The sequence below is a fragment of the Ambystoma mexicanum genome, chromosome 1q, assembly GCF_040938575.1.
Source record: "Ambystoma mexicanum isolate Mex_15411 chromosome 1q, UKY_AmexF1_1, whole genome shotgun sequence".
Lineage (NCBI taxonomy): Eukaryota > Metazoa > Chordata > Amphibia > Caudata > Ambystomatidae > Ambystoma > Ambystoma mexicanum.
This window is the reverse complement of record NC_090922.1, coordinates 1,225,247,065-1,225,273,809: the sequence shown is the minus strand read 5'-3', so window position 1 is coordinate 1,225,273,809 and position 26,745 is coordinate 1,225,247,065. Positions and strand designations below refer to the sequence as shown.

The 26,745-nt window shown below is 45.4% G+C and overlaps 1 protein-coding gene across 1 annotated transcript in view; it reads left to right on the top strand.

The window, feature by feature from the left end:
* CACHD1 (cache domain containing 1) overlaps positions 1-26,745 on the top strand; it is a 648,022-nt gene that overhangs the window by 401,646 nt on the left and 219,631 nt on the right. The window contains exons 6-7 of the mRNA XM_069641991.1: positions 9,636-9,780; positions 25,423-25,639. Of these exons, the coding sequence (XP_069498092.1) occupies positions 9,636-9,780; positions 25,423-25,639 (362 nt within the window). The remainder of the gene's footprint in view (positions 1-9,635; positions 9,781-25,422; positions 25,640-26,745) is intronic.

Sequence of the window (26,745 nt, the reverse complement as noted above, 5' to 3'; positions counted from 1 at the left end):
GGTTTGGGCAAATACTTTTATTATTTGGAAATGAAATGGGATAACCTACATTTCTCTAGCTCTAAAAAGGGTTTCCCTGCCTCAACTAACACTAAGGAAAATGTCAATGTCCGAAAGTAAAAAGTCCACCATCCAATGTCAAAATCCTATTTCCATCCCTTACACTTAAAAAAAAAAAAAAAAACTAAAGTGGCCAACTGTCCAAAGTTCCACAACGTAGGGGCAATGTCTCCCTTCCCTTGGCTTTCTACTGGCTTTCTACGGCTTGTCTTCAACTCTAACCTAAAAGGGCTTATGTCGGATCAGCAAAAACTAATTATAAGGAATGTGAGCAAACCGGAAAGACCAGAATCAAGAGTACCCCTTGGGAATAAAGTTCTGGCCTGGCTACAGACCATTGCTGGGTATGGCCGCATTATAACTCAGGACTTTAAACTTCTTTGGGGGTGTCAATTAATGATTGCTGGTCCTTGGCTAACACAGATTGTATTGTTATTTGCTGTTGTCGTATTAACCTTCCGTTTTTCTAGAGCCGCTGCCCTCATCTGGGCAGAGCACTGTGCAGCTCGAATTTAAGAATTGTACTTGACTGATTTGACTTAACTGAAGATTGGATTGGTACTAGTTTGAGCTGCCTTTGTAGTCTTTTTTTTCTTTGTTTTGTATTTTATTGTAGTAATGGTTTTATTTGTTTGCTTCTTAGGCAATAAGAATATACAGAATCGAAGTGCCCACAGAGCAGGGAGGGGAAGGAGGGTGAGAAATACATTACAACACAATAGAGGAGAGGGACAAACCTACTATGCCTTTTGAGTATTCAGAATGTGTAAGTGCAGAAAGAAAAAGGTAAGAGGGTGGGTTAAGTGCTGGGGAGTCGGAGCTCGTGGGTGAGCCTTGGACAAAGTGCAAGAAATGATGAGTGCTCACGACCTGGGCCGCGAGAGTTTTAAGTGCGAGTCTCCAGAGCAGAGGGTGCACAAGTGCTGTGGATGGACAGAAGCTGGGAAGAATTGATGTGGGAGGTCAAGTCCCAGAAGATGCATGACTCAGGACACTGATTCAGCCAATGTGGGATTAGCAGAGGAGAGAAGGAAAAGAGGAAAGTCTTAAGGAGCTTCCGGAATTTGAGAAGATCCTGTGCAGGGGGAGGCTATTCCAAAGTAGGGAGCCCACAGAGGAAAGTGAGCGACCCCCTGTCCTCTGTTTAGCAAAACACTTTTACACACAAGTTGGTGCTAGAGGTGCGAAGTGGTCTAGAGGGTCCATTAGCCCAGCCTTGTGGATCATGCCTCTACTTTGGATTGAATCCATTCAACAACCAGGAGCCGGTGAAGACTTTTTAGTGCTGGAGAGATGCTGTCCCTGGGCTTAAGGCCAAGCATATGTCTCACTGCCCTATTCTGGATAAGCTGAAGGGGTTGCAGAACGGATGAAGGAAGATTGAGGAGGCTGTTACACTAGTCAAGTCTACAGGGAACCATGGCTTGAGTCACATTCAGCCTCTGAGGGAAAGTGAGAAAAGGTAGAATTCCTTTGAGAAGAAATAGCTGATAGTTGGACGTCTTGGAAATGTCCAGATTGTGCGGGAGGAAGGAGAGAGGTTGTTTCTGGCTTCAGTTGAAGGTGCATGGTGAGAGCCCAAGGATGAAGGCCAGAGTGGGGGGGAAGAAAGAGGGGGCAGGGTCACAATGGGAAGGATATCAGATTTACAGGCATTACGCAGAGATCATTGGAGGTGCACCAGGACTGGATGGCAGATAGGCAGTCAGGAATGATGGAGGGTGCAAGAGGATCAGCAGAAGAAAAGCTGTGTGGTGTCTACACTGGAAGTTGGAGGAGAAGATGAAGATGAGGTATGCAAGGAGAGTAAGGCAGGTGTTAAAGAGCCAGGGGGAGAGTATAGAGCCCTGGGGGACACCACAGAAGGGCAAGAATGTCAAGAGTATTGGTGATGGAAAGATGGAGGTTGCTGAGGGCAGAGGTGAGGGGGGTGAGGGTGGAGGTAGCAACAGTCAGTCGTTTCATCGGGCGGGTTTTAGTGAACGAGGTTCGAGCGACCTTTGCGGGGGGAGGGCGGTCAGGGGCCAATGGGGCCCAGATGGGGGGAGACGAGAGAGTGGTCTGACCAGGAGAGAGCAGTGGCTAATGGGGGGGGGAATAGGGGTCAGAGTGTGAGAGCATCTAGAGTGTGTCCAGCAGTGTGGGTTGGCCCAGAAGGGAGAATGGAGAGGGAAAGAGAGGAGCCGAGGTCAGAGAAAAGAGTGGATGCAGAGCCAGCGGAGTCCAGTTGAATGTTGGAATCGCCCAGGAGGAGAAGGTTAGAGGTGGAAGAAAGTAAAGAAGAGCAGAAGTCAGCCCATTCAGAGAGGAATAGGGAGGTGGCACCTGGAGGCGGGTAGATGGTAGCAATAGTCATGGTGGAGGTGGGAGAAGTGACCAACTTGCAAACAAGGCTTTCAAAAGAGGAATAGGTCTGGATAGGTAAAATGGAAGCAGGAACCCACTCAGGGAAGATTAAGGCAACCCCCCCCCCCCTGCCAGTGAGCTAGAGGCTTGGAGATGATCTTGAATCCATCAGGGAGGAGGGAGTCAAAGGCAGTGACTGAGCTGGCATTGAAGCAAGTCTTGGTTAGAGCGAGAATGTCATGGTCAATATCTTCGAAGAGGAAACCGATTTCAGAGTAGTATTTGTTGGTGTGGAGAGTCGCCAGGTGAAGGCGGTCTGTGCTTTTGAAAGTTTTCTGAGGTGAGGTACAGGGACGTGGTACACCATTCAGAGGAGAGAGAGAGAGAGAGAGAGAGAGAGAGAGAGAGAGAGAGAGAGAGAGATAGAGATGCATTCAGGCAGGCGAAGGAAGGAAGTCGATGAGAAAAGACCAGATGCTGTCAAAGAGGAGGAGGAGGAGGAGGAGGAGGTTGGGTTGTGGACCCTGAACCAGAATGGTGTCAGTGTGATTGACATTAACGAAGCAACAAGAGGATGCAAATCCAGCCAAGAGGACTTCCCACTTGGTGTCACTATTACTAGAGGAGTGTGAGGAAGGGGAGAGTGGAGATGAGATGAGCGGGGGGGAGGCTCCAGAGATTAGGTGAGGGGACAGAGAAAAGGATATCCGTGAAAACCTCTCTAGAGGAAGCACTGACGTAAGTGTTTGCACTCGGTATACATTTTCTGTGCTTTTTCCTGCCAGCCTTGGAGAGAGGGAAGGGGGGATAGGTAATAGTGTAGCAGTTAGAAAATATAGAAGAGATGGAGAGAGCCATAGGAGGGCAGAGGTTTTAGTTGAGGAATGAGGGAGGAGTGGCAGCACTGCACAGTTCTGTCTAGACTCATTAGAAGGCCTGCTATATTGTTTCTGAAAGTGAAGCCCAGCAGGACATAAATTACATTGGAAGAGTGGCACAGGGATGTAAAAAGCTATACACCCACAAAATTGATTTTAAAAATGAAGCCAGCAAACATAGCAATGCAGGTGGATTCCTAAGTAATGCTAAACACAAATGAAAGTAATACATGCATTGAAAATAATGAAGTTAAGGTGATGAGGGAGGAGGTGAAAAGCACTGAAAATGTGCAAAATCACGAACGATAATTGCGAGGTTCAGCCAAACTCATTTTCATGACTACAGGGATCGTGGATGGCCTTTGAGCAAGTAGCGGTGGAGCAGTTGCGGAATTAGTCTGGGGTACTGATCATAGATAGAGTTGTAAATCTGTGGCTCTCCAGGTCCTCCATGGCCCAGAGAGACACAGGGCCTTAGAAGGTGGGCCTTTGGATCGGGGCCGGTCTGCCGGCTACTGTTTGGCTGTCCTGCTGCATTTGAAGCCAATGACAATGTGGCAGGGCCAGGAAGCAGAGCACTTGCTGCTTGATGGAATAATGAGGCCATCTTGAAGGTGGAATGAGGACAAAGGCACCGCATGGCCCACTGGCCAACAATCACAGCTACAGCAGGAACAGCCAAAAGGGGTGGGGTGGAGTGGAGGGGTGCATAGCAGCAAAAGTGGAAGGCAGAAATGGCAGAAAAATATTTTTGCTTACACCACCACACACTCTGCAAATTCAATATTAGGAATCCCAAGCCCCTTCTGGGTTTACCTTGTTTTCTGCAATGATGGAATCATTCCGCTTTGGCTACAGCCAGTGGGATGCACCTGCAGGTCAGGTCACAACAAATATTTCTTTATATTGGCTTATTTATTTATATTGGCTTATGTTTCACTGTAGCTCTGAGGCCTTTGGCGCTTCATTCAAAAAATATGTTCAAATTCATACTGGTTAGGCTTGGGCTGTCTTAACCCAATACACATCCTTCCCAAGAAGCGCCTGTTGTTGGATAGATGCAAGGTTTGTTTGTCTATGATTAGACTGCCCTTACCTGTTTGAATGGTGCATATAATTTCCATTGGTGGACTGGGGTAACCCCCCCACTCTCCCAGCTTCTCCCCCCAACTTGGCCTGTATTTTGGATGAGGTTTGGTGCCATTCTGGAGGTTTCCCACTGGAACCAAAATTCCAAAAACGAGAAGACTACATAAGATCTGCCACGACAGTGAACCAGCATTGTCCAAGCCATCCACGAGTGTCAGCCGCTGCCTCTCCTGTGACCAGGTTAGACCCTTGTCGGGGACTTTCTCCCCTGGCCTAATAAGAACTGGTCCTGTGGCCTGCCTTAGAATCCTGCTTTCAGTGGATTTCGGAATTGTACCGGGACAGTCCTGGAGGCTGACCATTCACAGGCTAGCCCTTACTGATGTGTTGTTCACCGTCCTGAGCTGGAACCGGAGACTCTGCAGCCTATGAATATCCCTGCCTGCTGTTGCTTTCACCTGTGAACAGCGACTTTCCTGGGGCCTGTTCAATGCAGTCGCCAAGAGTCTGGCCTGTCGATCACTGATTGACCAGGTGTTCTCGTCCACACTGCTTTGCCTACATCGAACATGTGGTAATCTATCCTCACTGTGAGGGACAGGGGTTGAGGGTAGGAAGCAGTTAGGGCTGCTGTCCTGTTCCGGGCCTGTCCACCCAAGGCACCTGTGCTTAGACCTGCATTGACTGTCCCCAGTGATTCTTGATGCCCTGGGGGTGACCACCAAGGAAATCGGAGTTGGGGTTTGGAATGTGCCTACCACTACTTGTGTACCCCTTGCTCAATCGGGACAGCATGGGCGTAAAGTCCACTTCCTAGTGCTACCCTTACCTGGACTGACATTGGTGGAGTTCTAAACTAGGATTCCCGCCGAGGTAACATCTGGTGTAATGTAATTGTGTAGTGCACACCCAAGTTTGTTTTTCTCATTTCTTCAAGAAGAGCACTAAAAAGAATGTACATACTTGTTTGCTTTGACAACACGTGTGCGGAGGGTACTTTGGAATTCCTCCCCGCTCCCCAAACCTGGTACTTACCGAAACAGTGACTGAGAAATTGAATAATTGCTCACTTACTTGGTAGGAAAGGGCTGCTCAGCTGAGGTTCCCACCTTATCATTCTAAGGCAGGGTGTGATATATTTAATGTATTCCTTGTGTTTGAATTTTTTAGATTCAAATGGAATGCACAGCACACTATAGAGTGCTAGGGTCATTTTTTGTAATTTTGTTGCGCAAAATAATTTTCATAAAAACCTTACACAATTTAATAATGACATTTAAACAAAACTCACACCCTAATTTAATTTTTGATTAATAAAAAAATAACTTTCCTTCTAAAACAAACATCCATCAAAAACGGATTATTACACATCCGGTTTTCTTTAAAAAACATAGCAAAGCTAAAATCGGTGAGATCGAATCAGATGTATAAACTCTTTACCACAATACATCACTTTGAATAGAGCTAATCGAGTGGCCAAATGTGCAAGCTTTTCTTCCTTTAGCTTCTGGCAGAATAATACAAGATGTTTTAGCGTCTCACATTCACCTTCACAAAATCTGCAAGACGAGCCAGCGTCCCCGCTTTTACCTGATCGCGCAAATGTATCATTTGTGTTGAGTAGATTTAATCTAAAATGCATGTAGATAGTCCTGTAACCTGGACAGGGAAACCACTGCAAATAAAATGCCATAGTTCCTAATTGTTTAAGGACAAATCCTAAATCACCAAACCGCTTATTTTCCGATGGCCGTACAGGTTTCACACGCGTCCAAACGAAAAATATTCTCCAAGGACTGCATGTTCTCCATGGCTTCAAGCACATTTAGACCCCATTTCTGGAGAGTCCTCACAGACTTCAAAATAACCTTTCTGCTTACAAAGGGCTACTTCTTTAAATTCAGAAAAATGAGGGAGTCGTTTAAACTTAGAGCAGAGTAATGATCTCTTCCACAACAATTTGGTATTGAGAGACACCAGAACCCAGCGAGGAAGAAACCAGAGCCATGGGAACACACTTTGGTAACGAAAGAACACTTTTCCAGATCGAGCCTTCTATTGCGGGTAAGATTCAATTTAAATAACGAATTATATATTTGAAGGGCATAGGTCCTGGCCGAATGACATTGTTCTCGTAGAACATACGTATGTAATGCAGTGTAAATTTTCCGTATTTATATATCAAATTCCTCATTTGTTAACTAAATTGTATTCCTCTTTCTTACGAGGGCCATATTAACGTTAGGACGTGCTATTACCATAAAACCAAGGTAAGCTGAGAAACTATCTTTTTCTAGTCTAGGGTCTTATTCTTAAGCTACTAAGTATTTGTGTTTCCTTGTCTTTACTTTTCCCAGCTGAGAAATGTAGAAATGTTGTATTCTTCTCATTTATTATCCAATTGTGGTCATCTGCAAAATTTGTAAAAGTGTGAATCAATCTCTGGACCCTAATATTTGCACGGTCAAAAGAAGAATGTCATCTATGTATGTCAGATGACAATTTTACACCAAACCGTTTGAGGTGGGGTGGGGGGTTTGGAGGGAGAGGTCAGCAAAATGGCTGGAGCTCAATAAGCCACATAAATCTGAACATCTGAAGATATATATAAATAAATAAAAAAGGGGCCTATGTGCACCCCTGCCATAGGCCCCGGAATGTATTAACTGTCTTTGATATAAATCTAATCAGAAGTGTTGTATGGGAATAAGTCTAATCTATAGTGTTGTATGGAAATATAGACCAATCAAAATGTTTAACAAGGGGGCGTGGAATGTGCTATGCTTCTCATTTACACCATAAAATGTTACGATTGTTGGTGTCAAATGCAAGCGATAAATCTATGCTTGCTACATATATTTCTTGGCTACCTTGCTTACCTGGTAGATGCTGATAGGAATCAATTATAATCCCAGGTAATACCATCCCTATACCATTTGATTCCGCACAGACTGTCCATTCTCTTAGGACCAGGGAGGAAAATATTGTTGCGCCTATTAGCGCGATGAGGTGGTAGATGCTCAGGTTGAACCTATTCCCCATTTTCTATACTCCTCACTTCTAATCACAAAGTTGACTCCTCCCCGTCTGACCACTCAATCCTCCTCTTCAACATTGCTGCCCCACTCGCCACATCCTCTTCATCCTATTTCCAAGAGATGGCGGAGTATTTGGCAGAATCCCTAGGCTTCACCTTTGACCGCATACTGTACTTCCAGAAGCACATTGCCAAGAAGGCCCAAATGGCCTGGCTACAAACCTTTCATCCTGATGCAGGCATCTGTATTTGTGGTTAATTGTATTAGCTATGGCCTCACCCACATCTCTAACTTAATACTTCTAACCATTGCACACTATCCTCTATTGTAATCCTACCGGACCTCTCGGCTGCCTTTCACACAGTGTTGAAGCCGGAATACTGGACAGTGCTTTGTGTGTGGCTCTTTATCCTTCTCATTGGTTCTTAGTTATCTTGTGGAATAAGGATACCTCTGCAAAAACTCCCTTAATCCTCCCCTGCCCCTCCATATTGGTGTCCGTCAGAGCTCTGGACCCTACTATTTTCCCTTTGCACCTCCTCCTTTAGGTTTACCTATTAACTCTTTGTGAATAACACAAAAATCGCCTACTTGTACTCATGACCTCCGTGTCTGCATATCTGCTTGTCTTTATTTGCCACTTGGTGCCATTTTTATCTTATGCTGAACTCCTCCAAAACTGAAGTCCCCCGCCCTCCCTCTCCCATCTATTTTTAACATTGGGTACTCTCCTCCAATTCACAAAACCTTTGAGCCCTTTGTGATTGCGACCATAGCCACTTTATCACTTCTACTGTGGCCAGGATTCACCTGTTTAATCCCAAGAAAATCCACCCTTTGATCTTTTAGAACTTCACCAAAACCTTCATACTGACGCAGTTGCCTTCACTTCTGCGCAAAAATCTTCCTTGGCCTCCCCCCTATACTCTTCTCCATGCTTGAAAAGTACTGCCCTTTGCTACCCCTACCTTGTCTTTAATGCTCTTCTGCTGCTGCCAACCATCACCTCCACTCAAGAAGGCTTTTCTTGGGTTTGCACCTGCCCTACTGAACAATCTTTGGCTACTCCTCTCTGCTCTAGCTCACTCTCAAATCTGTCCCACCACCATCCTTTACTTCCTCTCACTTCCGCTTGTTCGCTCTTCTCCCTCTGCATCACAGGAACTCCCTTCCCCTGTTAAAAACGCTCCTTCATAACCTCACTGAAGACCCCCCTCCTTAAACCAAGGAAGATCATGCTTAACCTACTCCTACATTGTCGCCATTGCCCCCAACACACACCCCCAAACTGTACGTTCTTCAGTTCTGAGATTCTTTACTGGTTGTAATGTCTGCTCCCTTTTTTTGTAAAATGCATTTCTCAACATCCACCAATGTGGTGTTCACCAACTCTCCCCCTTATGAACTACACCATATCCAAGATGGCCCCTATGACACGTCATTTGAGAAACACACTGTAACCTTAATAAACACATATAGAAACAAGCATATACATGTGACCTTACCTCCATGTTGGAAATTGGTCATTTGCTTATTTGTGCACACTGCACTGTGTTGGTTTTCATTGGTCTGCAATCTAAACATTGAATGACATAGTACAGTGCTACACACCCTGACATCGCACATCACTATGAAGTAGGCTCTACCAATGACCGATTACCGCTCTGCATATGCCATGTAACAGTCAAGCATGCAACATAACTATACTCATGGCAACTCTAAAGTCTTGATTGCTCAAGTTTTTGTACAACACTTTAAACGGATCCCTGGACACGAGACAGTAAGAGCATGAACACAAATGCATCTCAACCTAAGCAAAGGCGTTGATGTTCGCTTTAAGTAAACTGTGCCATCTGGTTGGCTTTCTTGGCACATGGGCTGCTGTGCACTCAGAAGCAGGATGCACTTCCTTTACGTTTTAATTAATTTTTGTGGAGCCTGTTTGAGCTTACTTAATGTTTTGTTTGAAAAAAATCAAAGTAGACTGTAATTAAAACCGGCTTCGGAATATGTCTTAGGTGCCAGAAAAATAAAAAAACGGTTACAATACGCCTAAAAAGAATTAAATACATTTGTAACATCTTGTTCTTGGACCTGTTTTTGCTGGACTTTGTAAGCCATTATGTTTTAACATGTAAAATATGATTTCACTGTGAGGTGTTGCATTCTTTAATATTCTGAGCAGATTTAGAGAATGTAATTTTCATTTCTGGTTCAATGGCAGGCCAGTCTATGTCTCCACCGTCAGACCCCAGTCCAAGCATATTGTCGTTCTCTTAGACCATGGGGCATCAGTCACGGAAACACAGCTGCAGATTGCCAAAGATGCAGCACAAGTCATCCTCAGCGCCATCGATGAGCATGATAAGGTAAGATCCTTACACGTTGTATTTCGTTATTTATATAGTGCTCTTTCCCCACTTGTGTGGCCTCAATGCGCTTTTTCCTTGGTTGAACGTCCTTGGTGACAGTAGCCTGTCGTTGGAGAGGTCTGGGGGGGGGGGGGGCGGGGTTAGTTTAGGAGATGCGTGTGTGCATGTTGCCGTTCTAGGACTTAGGTGGGTGGCAAGGCTCGGTTAAGCAGCCCTAGAGAGGTCCGACACATGAGTGGGTGCTGTTGAGGATTAGAGAGAGATTGCTATTGTTGAAGGAGTTTGTGGGCCAGCTATACCAAATTCCTTTCGGGTGGTGGTGGCTGCGTGCTAGTGGTAGAGGTGATGAGGTACGCCAGGTGTTTGTCTGGATGGCTATGTGTGCACTAGGCCGGATGTGCTTAGCCGCAGGTGTATTCTATCATGCATGGATGCTTGGCCATGCCTGTGGCCTGTGTCCACGCTTGTGGTGCAAGCTATATATACCGTAGATTTGAGAGTCCTGTATAGTGGGAGAGAGGCCTACACCTGAATGCAATTGAGTACAAGGGTAAACAAGCTAGAGCCCACACTAACAGTGCATTTTGAGTAGAGGGCTAAGAAGAGAATCCTTGAGTAGCGAGTCGCGATTGTCACCCTGCAGTATGTTTTGTCATATAGTAAGCCAAGAGAGGCTGTGCCTAAGTTGAGAAACCTCTATGGTCGGCAGGCGGCCCCGGTTTCGTGGTGCTGGGGGTCTCCATATAAAACAAGCAAAATGGAGGGGGCTACCCCTTGATTTGTGTAGGTGGAGGGGGCTCTAGGCATGAAAGGCTGTGGGTTACAGACAATTGTATAGTAAGTATCGGTGATGTAACAGTCATCGAGGGCTTGTTGGACCTAGCTTGGGTGATAGGGTTGTGAAGGGGGTTGCTAGTGGTGAGAGCTTCCCAAGGTGAGTGCGAGTTAACAGAGGCAGTGAATACTTAATGATGTGCGTGTGGTGGGCAGGGTTTTGCGGTGAGTGTGAGGCGAGTGTAGCCACAGCGAAGGCTGCTGGCTTAGCACGGGTGCTTGTAGGGTTGGAATGTTGTTGTGGGTGAGATGTCGTGGATCAGGGGAGCCACAACGAAAGCTGTTGGCTTACCTGGAGTTCTAGACGGCGGGCAGTGCTGTTGGGCGGAGAGTGGTGGAGTGTCGGATGAAACCGCTGCAAGAGCTGCCGGCCCCGAGTTATGATCGAAAGCGGAGGAGATTAGTGGAGTATTTACAGGGTGCCATGGCTTAGGAGAGTATTGGGAAGAGCCAGGTCTTAAGGGCTTTTCTCAATTTCAGTTGGTTATTGATGTTGTGTATGGGGATGGAATTCCAGATGATTGGTGCTTGGACGAATGAGGAGCCACCAAGCCTTATGGAGCTATGCGGTGGGATCACTAGGCAAAATGCATTGCGAGATCCTGGAAGGTTGGTGAGGGACAATTTTGTGTCTCAGGAATTCAGGACCTTAGTGGTCTGAAACCTGATTGTGCTGGGTCTAGGAGGTTATTGGATTCAGCAAATTGGCCAAGCTGTTTGTAAGCCGCGTGGTCATGTAGATTGACGATTTAACGCGTATTGGAGATAGGTCAGTAGTTTTGGGTAAGAAGCGGGTCAAGCGTCTGTTTTTTGAGAATGGGTTTGGTGTAGGATGTTTTTAGGGCTTTTGGGAAAGATCCTGAGGCGAGTGAGTGGTTAAGGGTTGCGCGAGCGACATTACCTGCACAGGTGGCGTTTAGTATTTTCTTGAGTAAGGTGGGTGGGCACGGCTCTTCCTGGAGAGCCTGACGGGGCAGCTGGTCGCTACCAGCGACAGGAATTCCTGGTGTGTGATGGGAAAGAGTCAAATGAAGATTGTGATTGGGGTGGGGTTTGTGTGGGGTGCTGCGGACGGGTGTGGTGGTGGTAGGATATTTAGATGATGGTGTTGTGGCTTTCTTTGGCGGCGTTGTCGAAGTGGAGCTAGAAGGTGTTTCATAAGGCTTGGGATGATCAGGCGAGAACAAGAGGGTGATTTGAATTCTGCTATGATTTTATGTAATTCCTTACTTGGGTTGCAGACGTTTTGGATTTCGTTCCAATAGAATTTCTTGCTTTTTCTGATTTCCGATCTGTAGGTTCTGGTTGTCTTTGCAAGGGCGGTTTTGTTTTGGGCTGAGGATCCGGCTCTCCAGACCCGTTCCAGATGTTGGCGAGAGTTTTGAGTGGTTTGAGATTGGGGGAGAACCACTTTGGCGATGCTCCACATATCTGCAAGTAGCGTTTTGACGGGGTGAGGGGTTTGAGTGCATTGGTAAGCCAGAGGTCGAAGGAGTGAATTGCCGGTTGTCCTTCCGCTGGGGAGTGAGAGTTGAGGGAGTTGAGGGTCTGGGCTGATTACCACTTTGTTCCATAATGGAAAAGTGGAAGGGGCAGTTTGTGCAGGACGTGTTGGGTGTTGGCCGCTGACCCCAGTGTTGAGCGTTATGGTGAAACAGAATGCTGAGTGATCAGACCATGACAGTGGGTGCAGGGGTTGGGTGGATTTGTGTGGTGCTGAATATTGCATCAAGGGTGTGGCCTCTCGTGTGGGTGAGAGTGGATGTGTGATGTTTCAGATTTAGTGAATCTAGACTGTTAGTGACCTGGTCATTGGGTTTGATGGGGAGTCTAACCATATGTTGAAGGCTCCTAAAATGGTGAGAGTTGGGTGTTGGACGAGTTTGGTGGCCAGAGCTTCACCAAATGTATCTGCAAAGTCTGTTATACCCGGGGGTCTATAGACGAGTAGGAAGCTGTGTGGGGTGGATGGAGTGAATTGGAGTTTTACGAGGAGGGATTCGTAATCGGTGGTGCTGGTGGAGGTGTCCTTGGTTAATAGCTTGAATTGGTTTTTGTGTATTATTGCAAGCCCACCTCCCCTACGAGATCTGTTCTGAATGGTGAGAATGTAACCAGGTGGGAAGGTCTCGTGTGCGAGAGGTTCGTAGTCATCCGAGAAGCAGGTCTCAGTAATGAAGAGGATGTCTGTGTTTTCTTCTGTGATGAGCTCAAAGATGTAGTTTGTTTTTGGAAACAGACCTGGCGTTGATGAGGGTGCAGGCTATTTGGAGAGATGCTTTTGTGTGGTGTTTGGGGGGGATAGCAGGGTCTGCTGTGGGGAGATGCAGTGAGGAGGGGAATTGGGGAGGTGGAGTGTAGGGATGAGGGAGTAGTTGGAGTGGGTGGACAGGGGTTGGAGGGGAATAGAGCTAGGACTGGGTTGGGTGTGGGTGGTGAGGTTTCGCTCCTATATTGTGGTGGCAGGGGTTGTGAAATGTGTTGAAGAATGGGAGATACTATGGGGGGCATTAGCTGACTGCAGTCTCGCCCTTTCCTTGCATTATGTGCTGGCATGGGAGTGTGGGAGAGAGTGGGTAGTTCTCTGGTGAGTGGAGTGTTGGTTAGAGCTTCTCTCGCTGCGCTAAGTGAGGGGAGGTGGGAGTGGTCTGTAGATGGTTGGGGGGGGGAATGTGCTGTCGGGGATTGTGTTCCATGGGTGGGAGCTTTCTGGTCTGTCTCCAACTTGCTGCTCTTAATTGTGCAGATCGCGATCTACGGGTAGGGGAGAGTGTGAGAGTATGAGGGAGGAAAGTGCACCCGGTAGCTGCACGGCTATGGCCAGTGAGTGACATGGTGCCTCGATGACTGTGCTATGGATTGAGGACTAAGTTTCACGATGCAGGTTGAGTGCCAGGTAGAAAAGGACTACCTTTGTGTGTGAAACAAGACAAAGCTACATTTGTGAGTCCTGCATAGTGGGAAACGGCCTACCGCTGACAAGGCAATGTATGCATAAGACTCAACACAGCTACCCAACGGTGCCGTATGTGAACAGGACTAAACACAGCTACCCAACAATGCAGTTTGTGTACGAGATTGAAACAGTTGGATTTGAGAGTCCTGTGTAGTGTGAGAGAGGCCTACACCTAACAGTGCAATTTGTGAACAAGACTAAACACAGCTACCTAACAATGAGATGTGTATAAGAGTAGCCCTGTAAAGTACGAGAGAGGGAGGCAGAGGAAATTGTTCACAGTAGTGCACAGGTGTAGGTAGGGTGCTAAGTGTCCGGCCTTCAAGGGTAGAGTAAGTGTTCCACTCCCCGTCCAGGCAGGTCCTACCGTGCTAGTCGCTGTTGGTAGACGGCTGGCAGCTGGCTTCCCTTGTTGACACCTGCGGACACTCTCTGGAGTCGCCTCAGTTGGAGCCGCCCTTTGCCTCAGGGTCCTTCGCCACAGGGGACTGCCCTGAACTGGTGTGTAATGAGTTATAGCCTGGCCAGTCAGGGGGCGGGCAGGAGGGAGAGGGAGAAAGGTGTCGGGTGCTGCGAGGACCGAGTCAGGGGCTCAAAAACAATGGGGGCAAAGCTGTTGCCATTTACTTAGGCAACTTTGTTGAGTAGATTATTCAATTAAAAAGAACCTTGAGTAGCAAGGATTCGCCTAACTAGGACACTTAGGGGTGTGAGAGAGTACCTCAGATTGTTGAGGGCACTATGTACTGTTATATTCGACAGGTGTATCTATCCCAATGAATGGTGATTGGAGTATGAATCAGGTAGTGAATGAATGACGTGTGGTGTGTAAGAAAACACTTTTTGCACTTTGTATGTTTTACTGAATTGATAATTGCAGGCAATTAGTAGCCTGCTTGTATGTCTTTTTATTGATAATGATTTAATAAATTTTTAATATATATGGTCTTAATAAAGAAAAAATGTGTAATACACAAGCTAAAGGTGGAAATAGACTATCATTATTTGTTAATGTCTAAGTGGGTTTGATCCCAGTGGTGTTCTAAGTTTGTCCTCTAAGGTTCAGTATAGAGGCTACGAGTTTCCTAAGTCAAGTAGCCTCTGGTGGTTGTTTAGGGGGGATGAATCTCGTGGCCGGTAAACAATTCCCCTCAATCTTTTAATTGTAAACGTGTGGCTTAAAAACAATAGCCAAATATTGATGGAACAGGCCCAGGAGGGACACCGGCCGCCTTCACTCACCTGCACTTGCTCTGGATGGGGAATAAGCATGCAGGAGGAGGCTGTTGGAACACACCAGGAAACGATAATAGAATGGGCCAATCAGGGTCTGGCGGAGGGAGGGAGAGGGAGAAAGGTGTGAGGCGCTGCGAGGGCCGTGGGCCGAGTCAGGGGCTCAAACAATTGCCAAATACTGATGGAACAGGCCCAGGAGGGACATTGGCTGCCTTCACTCACCTGCACTCGCTCTGGATAGGGAATGAGTATGATTGATGTAGTGACGTAGAAACAGTAGCATAATGATGTATTGATTCTTATTTATTCACAATTGTAGATTTTAAAGTTAAATGGTAACTATGTGTGAATGACCTGCAGTGTAAATGGCTGTTAAGAAGTGATGTCATTTGGAGGCGCTTCCCATGATTGCATTTTTTGCAGCTGTGGAGGGTGTCGGTATTCCTAATGTTTGCGTTTTGGAGGAGTACTTCAGGGCGACTCATTTCATTCCCAATTTCCAGTCAGACCAAAATGTTGTCATCCCCGAAAAACGTATCCAGGCGTAAGCAGTTCATGGCCTGCCTTTTTTGTTTTGTCATTTATTTCTAAGACATTGAGCTCATTAATAAATCTGCCATAGGTTATATAGAGGATCATATTTTGTCCATTAACTTAAGCACCGTGACACTTACAAAAATGGTTCAAATATGTCCGAAAAGCTCCTGAAAGCTCGATCTGATAAGCTAAGATGTGATTATAGCTTCCCTGAATAAATTGTGGATAGGAGATTTGGAAATATGGTAATTTATGGAATTCAACGCCTGTCTGTATACTTTTGAAATCGTGACATTACTTTTCTCTCAAAAAATCTCAAAAATCTGCTATTTGCACTTGCAGTCGTGTGCCAACATGGGACACATTCCATTGCGTCCAGCATGATCAGACCAATTCAAATATATATAGTTTGTGACTCTTATCTGTAAATTGGAAACAGTTTTAATGTTGTAGTTGTTTTAAGTTCATAACTGTAGTGTTCAGAGAAGCTAATGCAAATGGTTGGAGCTAGAACGCCAAGAGATGGTGCCTAGAAACCTCTGGACCAATCGGGGGGAAGAGGCAAGTTCTTGTTTAAGGGGGAGGCCAAATGGATGTCCAATCCGAATCATGTGGCAAAAAGCTGGCACCTAATAATTCCGATATTTTGGTATGTGATTATGGGTTTAAAAGTAGACTGACACTGGGAAAGGGGGTGGGGGAAGGGCTCTGTCAAAAATCATGATCTGTGTTGTCTCAGCTGACTGGAGCTTTACAAAATAATTGGACGGAATGCAGGATGAAGTGGATGAGACCCGATGAAAGACTAAAATGTGGAGGGAACCTGGAGAGGCCAATGGAGGCATTGATTCTGGCAGCCTCCATGACTGAACTGAGAGCCATCTATCCAATTCCCTATGCTTCCCATGAGATGATCCAGGAGCCCTGATGATTTACCCAGAGCACAAAACCCAGAGTGATTTAAAGTAAGTACTCAAGACAATCCATTGGTGGGGTTCTATTTGAATTGGTATCTTTTCACATATAGATAACCATGGGGAGAGCATCCAGGAGTATATCCGTAGCAATGGTGATCTATTAATTTAATTCCCACATAGCCAAATGACACGGGGTGATCTTCAAAGAATTTAAAACCGCCAACTCAGTGTGAATAACTATATAGTGCTATAAAGTAACTTTAGGACCACCTATATTTTTCCAACCTCAAAATCCCCTAAAAGGAACGGGTGCAATTAAAAAATAGTTTTTTAAATGAATTTCTGAATGGTTTAACAATCCCTGAACCTTGTACCAAAGCAGAGGGGGTACTGAATCAAAACTGAATATCTGGGTTTGTGCTGAACAGAAAATGGTCTTCCCGTTTGAACAAAGTGAAAGAACTTATTTAAAAACGCACAAAGAAAGGGACTCAAAATTGACCGATTTACTGCATAGTAGTGGTAAGATTCAATATAGTGAGAAAAGCATTTAGTTAAATAATGGTTGTACGAGTACATGGCTAGAAATAGTGCTGTGCATGCCTATCCTGTTGCCAAACAGAAAATCATTGCATTTAATTTAAAGTCGGACCATTCACAATCTCTGTGGTAAAGCAAACCTGTCATGTCCTGTTATCGGATGCTGCCTAAATTAACTTGATATTAAGAGCATTTTGTTAGTGACCCAAGTACATGAATTATTCTATAGACCTGTATTTCTGTTACCAGGGTGGAAAGGAAACCAAGAAGGAAAACTGTAGATGTTGGTTAAATATTCTCTGATCTCTTTGTTATCCTAAACCAGCTGTTTTCAATTTGTGTGAAAGGTGAATTGTCAGGAAAGAAAAGCATTTGGACCACGGAGTGAGGTGGCGTGTCTAGTGATAATTCTTGAGCGATATTGATTTTATCTACTAAATAATATGTATTCTTTATACAAACTGGCCTGATTCTTGGCTTGCTTCTTGCAAAGGTGTGAGAGATAATATTGGTGTTAAATGAGTGAAAAACAGTATTGGTGAAGAACCCAAAAATATTTACATATTGGTGTGGCATTTTGGATTGGGGGAATGAACTCTGCATTAATTGCTTTCCCATGAATATCTCCAACAAACCACCCATTGTTAAAGATTTTTCCACAGCCCTCTAGTGAGGGATGCAAAACCATCAGTGTTTCCTACCAAAAGAAAGATCAAGCTCTCCAGTGGTAAGTATCACAGAGCAGCCAGGCTTAACTTAGTGAAGTACCATTTATTCCCACTAGTTGCCCCTAGAGAATACACTACACTGGTATAATGAAACATATCTACTTTACTACAAAAGCACAAATCTTATATCTAGAAGATGGGTTAAACATAATGATTAGTAAGACTGTGTAGGCATAGACACAGTAAAGGGCCATCGACATACGCTACATGCTTGTAAGCTAAATGTATGGACAATGCATGTAAAGAAATTGTAGAATTGAGGAAAGCTCACAATAGGAACGAAAGGGACAAATTCAGTAGGCACAGGTGCGGTTAGGGGGAAAAGTCAGTCTCCGTTCTACCCCTTGGGAGTGGAAAATGCGAATTCTAGGTGGTGATAGAGGAGACCAGAGCTGCAGCTCCAGGTTTGAGACTTGGAAGCAACCGGAAAAAAGGAGCAGCACAGGATTTAGGGGTATGGATCTACAGAAACCCACTACCACAGACCCTGAGAGGCCCCTGACATTAAATCTGAAAGTTAACCCTGCGGCCAAGTACTCCCAGTGCCTGTTTTGGAGAACTTAGGCCAGGAAAGACAACAAACCTGGTAACTCCTGGTCTATTTTTAGGATCCAGTCACCCAGGAATATGCCCCTTGTGACCTGTAATGTGTGAGAAACCTGAAGGTGCCTCACTGTTTAAACCTTGAGGACCCGTTATACAGGTGGCCAAGACACAGCCATTGCTTTTGGATCCAGTAACTGGGGTGGACCAGTGAGGGAGGATCACTTGGAGAGAGGGGGGTCCTTGAGGGGTGAGTGGGACACCCACGGGTGAGACGCGCTATCCCCTTTCCTTTGACACCTTTTCCGCATTCTCTCGCGTAGTACATTCAAAGACACTGCTCCCCCTCAACCCCCCCTTTTTTTGGCACGAACACCTTTGCACCACTCAATAGATGACAGACTAATGTTAAACCTGTGTACCTGACCTGTCCCAACCTGAGGGTCAGGCAAAGTCGGGCAATTGACTTAAAACACACACACCTGACAGACCTTTCCCTTCTCCACAGGGATAAAAGGTGGAGCCAGAGAGCACAGTACGAACAAGGCGAGCCCGGCAGACAGCGTGACGAGAAGGCTACAACGTGGCAGTTCAAACATAGGCGGCAGGAATTGAGAAGGTGGCAAGGGGAGAAGTGATCTTGCCCTTTTTGTCCCAGGCCTGTAGAACCTTCAAAGAGGCAAGCCTAAGACTGTGAACAATAGCAAAAGTATCCTGCAGCAGATGTCACGGTACACAGGGCAAGCTTATACCGATAAGCAGGAGCAAGGGAAGATTCTGCGCCCGTGGTACCGGCCTTGACTCCAGAGAAGCCAGAAGCCAAGTGGTTCATCACAACCGGTGAGTCGAGAGGCAAACCAATGAGAACCAGGCTGTGTTGAGTGACTATTGCAGGAGTGGCAAGCTTTGAACCAAAGCTAATGCACTTTGAATTAACTGTTAAATGTGAAGGGGAGACCAGCTGCAGAGGAATAGCAGCAACGCATGAGGGCTAATTTGAGAGACTCTGGTTGAGCCCCATATGAGAGAAACTACAACTACAAGAAGGCCATAGGAAGACCCATGAAATGGGTCAAGTGGTCATACAGAGGGTCAAGCAAAATCCCTGTACAATCGAAAGACTTTGATCTTTAAGCACTGTGAAAGAAAGGGAAGTGAATCCCACAGCGAAAGTGAACATTGAAAAAACAAGGGAATTGACTCCCGTTAAAATCAAGGTGGGTCTGAGCCCGACCGAGGGAGATCCAAGGGGTGAAGTCATCACCCAAAGTTGTTTGACAAAGGAACTGTGATATATTTTGAAATACGAAAGTCTAATGAGAAAAGAATAAAAGAGGCAAAGAAATGCGAGTGAGAAAGTGACCGCCCAGAAGAGGGGGAACCAGGGGTGAACCCATCCCCCAGCGAATATTGGGAACAAACTTCCTTTTGTTAAAGGAACTTTTGTTTAGTTGTTTGAACACGTAAGGTCCTCGAAAGCAAGAGACTTTCAAGTGAAACGAGACTTGACCATTGACGGCTCCGATTACTGAAAGCTTGAGTGTCAAAAGCTGAACTGTCATCTTGTGCTAGACAAACCTGAGGGTGTCCTAAGAACTGTCATTGAAACTGTCCTCTCATGCTGGAGAAGCCAGAGATAGTTCTGTGCTCCAAGCTCCCACCTCGTGCACTAAACATGGGGAAGGAAGGCCCAGGCTACCGTATCCTGACATATCATTTGAGAACCCTTCTTTCTTTTCTTTAGAACTATCCGACGCCCCTTTTTGTATTAGTTATGAGGTTTGGGAATAGTTTTCTTAGTATAGGCCCTTTTATTTTGACAAAATGCCACTAGAACTACCTTGTTTCATTTGATGGTCACTGCTTGCTCCCATCCTAAATATAGGTTTAGAATAGGCGTTTTTCCAAACTGCATACACCTTTCATTCTTCAATAAACAGCCTTGAACTGTGAGCACTTGTTTCTGTCTTACTTGTACTCACCATGAGTTACTCACAAATGACACAGATGACTCAAAAGAATCTGCTTTCCCAAGAGGACGACTCGCTAACCAGGAGCTGAAGCGACATCTGAGAGGGCAACCAGAAGGCTTGGAAACCTGACCAAGCGGGCCACGAGGCCGAATGAAGCGGCTTGCCAACTAAAAAACTGTCCCATGACTGGTGCAACACTGGAGGCGACCCAGGATTGCTCGGATGAAGAACCGTGATGGGGAAGTTGTGTCCCACCAACCTTTTGAATGATGGAGGCTTCCTACTTCGAGGTGCTACAATCGGGATGACAGTGACAAAAACCATACATGTTTATATATCCTTTCCGTCCAGTAAGGGCCAGGAAGCGGATGAGGGGGACAACCCAGGGGACATCCAACAGCCAGAAGAAAATATCTTGGGTACAATACATAGCTGCCAGCTAGTAAGGCAAAACCATGTCCTAAACATCCAGCAGCACAGCGTTGTAGCAAAATTCTCCTGCAATGTAGGTAAATAAACTTAAAATATCACAGACTTCAAGAATGGCCAGGGCTGTCCCCTTAGATATACCTATACGCTAATGGGCTGGCTTATGCAAGCTCTCCAATCGCACAAGTCTCCCGCACACACAGGTTTTGGCAACCATTTAATCAGGCTGGCCCTAAAATCTGCCAAACCCGCAGGTCCTCCCACACACTTTGCCTAATGGCTTGCAAGTGAAATGGAGACCAGTCTAAATCGGTCCAACCACTACAGGGTGGGCCAAAGCCCATGTTTACACAATGGCTTTTTTTAGGTCTGCCAGGGCTTTAAACAAATACATTAGTACCCCAATGGTTGCCAGAACACTACATTGGGCTAGTAATGCATTAAAATCGGGTGCACCCTTTGTGAAGAGGAAATTAAAGTACAGCTGCCACTAGCCTACTCCACAGTGCTATTTTAGGGTGATATAATCACCCTTGGGCCAAAGTGTGGTGCTTAAATAGCCATCCTGTCCTTGGACCCATAAAGGCTACCGTAGGACAACATGGTAAAAAGCGTTGTAGGGGCACTTCAATAGAAGTCCCACTGACCACAAAAAAGTCAGACCTTGGAAAACCAAAGGAAAAAATAGAGTAGTGATAGGAAGGTTTCCAGTTGGATCAACCTTTCCTCCATATTTTTATGGATCCCCAAACGTTTTGCTTTTGTTTTTTGCACTTTGTCCTGACTTTTGCAATGCAGTGAAGTACTGCTTCCCTTAGTGTTTTGGCTTTGCCTGTTTGGGTAACTTTTTAACATTGCACAATGCATCTTCCAATGCAGTGCAATCGGTTTTCTTTTTTTATAACTCTTGACTACACTCCAAAGGATTTTCTGGTTACTATTTCACTATTTTTACTGTATTCTATTTTAGCTTTACTGCCTTTCGTTACATATTGTGGCTAGTGTTTATTTGTAGCACGCACCAGACCCGAGAGTATCAGGACGCGGGAACAAGAATACTTTAGGCTTACAAGTTGCTTATAGTTACATAGGTTACAAAGGCAAAAATGCTGATTAGTAAGAGTACAGCAGGTAATACATATGCATTACAAATGAATATTCAATACGATAGGTAGTTGAAGTGCAGTTCAGGTGCAGGTCACGCACGAAGGTCAAAAGTCCAATTTGTTTGCTAGGTCGTGTGGCTGGGCTATCGGTCATTTTCTTTAAGCCCCTTAATCACATTTGTTCTAAAATGTGGGTATGATTGGTCCGTCCTTAATGAGGGTGGGAGGGAGTTCCACAACTATGCAGCTTTGACGGGGAAGCTGTTTCTTCCAGTTGTGGTCATTTTGAACAGGGGAACTGAGAGGCAGTTTGTATAGGCAGCTCTCGTGCATCTAGATGTAACTCTTCTTTTAAGTGTCCTAATAGGGCAGTGATGCAAGGTTTTTACTTGTTCTTTTGGCCATTTTGTTTGTTGGCCTTCTTCCTGCCTTGTGTAAGGAGGCCATGGTATCACCAGTAAGATGGATACAAGTGACCACAGTTCTAGGGTGTTTATTGAACTTCAACAAGGGTATGATAAACGCTTATCTAGTCCTAAATCTACAGATGGGAGTAAGCTATGACCATCAAATAACAGTCCTACTGGTGTCTTGTCAAAATAAAAGGGCATTTACTTAAGAAAACTATTGCTAGTCCTTACTTCTGAATACAAATAGTGTGGGTGTAGTGTTTATGAAAAAGAAAAAGGTGTTCACAATAATATGTCGGGATGTTCAGGCCGCTGGCCTCCCTTCCTCACATTTTCTCCACGGGACAAGGAGGTTCACTCGAGCGTAGCGCAATCTCTGGCTTCTTTAGCACGAGGGTACATTTTAGTCACTAGCATCAGGGCCTTCTGCGCCCAAGTCTCCTTGCCTGTCAAATTCTCTTGATTCCGAGGGCCTGATGCAAGAATAGTTATTTTCATCTTTCAAGTACTCCATTCAGGTGATTCACTATTCACCCCGGATGCCCCTCTTCCGGGCTAAGATCCTCTTTCACAATGTTCATAGGATATTCTTTCTCGGGTGACTCACAGTTCACCCCATATCCCCCTCAGTCGGGCTCGTATCCCATTCTTAATACAATTGGTCTCCCTCAGTTGGGTTCGGACCAATTTCAGTTGGCATCAACTATCGACTTTTGAATGTGCACAAGATTTGGCTTGACCCATTGCAAGACTGCTTGGATTTCACAATTCCTTTTTACATTGGCCACCTTTCAGTTGAATACCTAACAGACCTTCGAATGAGCACCCACGTGGTGCTGGACCACTCTGTTTATGGTATCTGTCTTGGCTTCAAAAGTTGTCACTCGTCTGCTGTTTATATTCGCGCTGCTTGTCACATGTGCTTTACACACTGTTCCCTTCATTTTTCTCTACACAATGTTGCTGCGTCCAACCTTGACTTTAATACAGACCAGTCTGGTGCCAGTCTCCCCAACTCACCGGCTGTGCTGACTTTATTGGTGCTGCTTTGTTGTAGGAGCCAAGGACAGTACTCCCCAAAGACCCCTCATCCAGGTGATCCTCCCCCAATGGTCCACTCCTGGGAATTGAATCCCAAAGCGATGGCCGTGTCCTAGCCAAATAGATCACAGATCCCGAGGGACTAGCGGGTGAGACACCTTCACGTTTCTCACACTTGCCAGATCAGGAACTTCTTTTTTTGGTCATGTACTTCTCTGGGAAAGCCTTAGTTTTCGTGGGCTAGTACAGCGCATGTATTGCCAGCCAAGAAATGGGTTGGAACTGGTTGTTCCCAATACACAAACTGGTTTCTGTAAGTCTGAAGTGTATGCATGAGTTTCACCATTGGTTGGGCTGCGTTTCCTTGCTCACCTGAGTTTTTCCATAAAACGAGGAGTCTGCATCCATTCCCCAGAGATCCTGTGAGGAGCCAAGTATCCTGCATAGCCGTGAAGACGTTGGAAGACCCGTGGATCAATCCTGAGAATGCTTGGGGACCAACTTTTGATGCAGTCCCGGTAGAACTCTCTGGCTAGTGATCTTAGAAGACCTTCCTGTGTTTCGTCCCGTAGCAGTGGTGGGAACAGCCATTCATCCACTTCTTCTGGTAACACAACCAGTTGGAGCCTTCAGGAGTTTACCAGGATTATCCATTGGGCTGACCAGATCCAGTTTTGGTTACAGCGGTTAGTTAAGCGTTTTGGCTTAGAACTCAAGGGGTCATCAGCTTGTCCTGCAAGTCCTTGCTACAGAATTTTGGTGTGCTGGAATAGACTGGGCCGACGTAGAGGACGGGCTTCGATTGCAACATCTGTGTCCCTTGCTGTCGCCATGCAAATGTGACCATCCCTGAAACTGGCATTCTCGTATCTACTAGACCATCCTGATGAGTCCTGGAACGCTGCCTGCTGCATTGTTTGTCGAAGAGGTTGCACCAAACTCCTGTATCAGGCCAGAACTCTTCTTGCACCCGGAGCTCCTGCGTTCCTTTGAGTGGAACCAGTGTTGGGGAAAACGGACCTCGGCTGACCCTCCAATGACCTGCCAGGTTTGGAGAAAAACCAGAGTACAGGTGGTAAATTGAAGCGATACTTACCTGGCCCAACCCCACCCTTGAAAAGTTTGAATAACTTTGAAACTTTACCATTGTTTGGCTTTAGCACAACTTGTTGACAAAAGCCTTGCAAAAGCTGGACAGTCTTATTCACTAGAATACGTCCTTTTGACTTTTGGAACCTTCCTCACATCCACATGACCCTCCTAACTTGTCCCCACTCCCTAAAACTATTAGAAACTTTGAACTTTTGGCACAAGGCCCCATACAAGTTAGGGATGGACTTTGTAAGTCAGGACTGATATTCCTGTGGACTGTTAGTGTAATAACTATTCACTTACCTTCCCTTTCAGCTGTGATTGTATGTGTTTTTACTATTTAGTATTGCGTGATATTACTACCTATTAGTCTTTTTCAATAGTGTGTTGTTTGGCCATAAATAGAGTATTTTTGTAAGTGTCATTATACTGCTCGCCAATAAATTCTCACTGATTTACAAGACCCTGTTTTCACCCTGTAAACGTTGTTCACCAGATTCACGTTGCATACTCGTCTGGAGCCTCTCGCACCCAGGCGATCTCAACACTCCCCTTTTTACCTATCCAACCTATATTTAGTGTACCGGTTACTTTATAAATGCACCCTATTTTCTCAACCTATACACCTTTTTAATCTTTCTCGCTGGTGAACCATAGTGGGGGCACAATACTCTACTTCCTGTGGCAATACAAAAGCCTAGTAACATAACCGAACATTTTAGGATACACGTCGGCCCCCTGGCCTGTACATACACACAATCTCTTCAATTTAGTTGGATTTGTGTTTGTGCCTAAACGGGCATGCACGTGGAATGAAAGGGTATCGTCCCCTAGAGCCCCGGGTTTTCCAGTGCCCTTTTCACCTCTTCCCCAGACGCCCTCAAGAGAGACATCCCTCCAGTGTGACGGCCAGGAGCGATGGTTTCCTGATGGCTGTCCATTTTGCTGGCTAGCCATGCTGGCAAGCAATTATAACTGCTTATTTCACCTTTTTCTGATCCTTTCAACGTTGTTGATGAATACTGGATAAGTTGGGCGGTTGGAGAGAAATGTTTGCATTTTTTAATTAATCAGAGTGCCGGTTTAACCAAATATGCGGATTCTGCAGAGGTCGAGAAATATACATTTTTGAACATTCTTTTCCTGTTTTGCATCGAAAGTTTATTCTTGCTGCCAGTGAATGGCAGTCTCTGTTGAAAATATTTAAGCATGACGTTAACATGGCCTGTATTGCAATTTCTTTGATGCACCCGGGTTGGCTTGGGCAATCTAGTGAATTGTTGTGATCTTTCCTTAGATTTCCGTGTTGAGCGTGGCAGATGCGGCAAGAACCTGCTCACTGGACCAGTGTTACAAGGCCTTTCTTTCTCCTGCCACGAGTGAGACGAAAAGGAAAATGGCCACCTTTGTGTCCAGTATTAAGTCGTCTGACAGCCCCACACAGCATGCACTGGGGTTTCAAAAGGCCTTCCAACTGATACGCAACACCAACAATGGCACAAAGCTCCACGCAAGTGAGTGGTTTATAAAAGATCTTGTCGGACGTGTTTGTGTGTAGACTTTAAAAAGAGAAACTAGATTTCATACTTCTGAGTTCTTAACTCGGCCATGATCTGCCTTTCGACATCCTTTAAAGTTTGCTGTAGGTTGTAAGGATTTCTTGTTTTAAAGCAGAGTCCTTTCCAGGGACTTGTGCCAGTGCAGTGGTGGTGAGGGTGGTTTTGTCTCGCCCTCTGTTAAACTGCACTTGAGGACCGTGAAACTACGCTGACAGGCCAGAGACGCTGTATGACAAGTGTCTGTGGTTTGAGGCTTAGCCACAGAGCTGGATATTTGAAAGATTGACAGCCAGTATCGCTTCCTGCGACTCCAGTAAAATAGCAACATACATCTTATGCAAAACAATGTAAAACCTTCTACCCGGAAGGGATGTTTTCAGACCCTTTGCACCTGTAAGGTTAGTATTCTTTTTTTTTTTTAACAGTATGTAATGTGATTTTATTGTGGATCAGCAGTGTCCGGCTTTCTCTGCCTGCTTAAGTAAACACCAACATTCTGAATGGTAAAGCTACTTGCACTGGGCATCATTTTCCTGGTAGCATTTTTGTTCTTGGGGTTGGTGCTTTCCCTGTAGATGTACTCCTGGAGTTATGAGCTGTTGTCAAATTGCAGGTTCACGAAGATGTTAAAAGTCCCCTTCCTCCCAGCTTTAACTTTATGGATGAGGGGGCCTCCGGTGACCCAGTTTAAACCTGCATACAAAACGTTCTCTGTACCATATGATGTTTCCATTCATGTTAGGAAATTGCATTTCCTGAGCCTGGGTCCTGAAAATGCAGTTCAATAACATGCATTTGTGAAAAACGCAGCATTCTTTACTCCCTGGCAAAGGCATTTTCTCTGTAAATTGAGTAAATAAAGTTATGTCAAATGGTTTATATCTTAAATCAACCCAATCACGGAAGTCTGATCCTGTTCGCGCTCTGGTTTAATTATCTTTACTCTTTGTGACTTGATATACTTGCTTTTACCTTCTTTGTAGAAAGCTTGGCAGGTTAATCGTGGATTTACAAACTTGCGTTGATGCACATATTGTGATGCTTTTATTTAAATGTTTTGA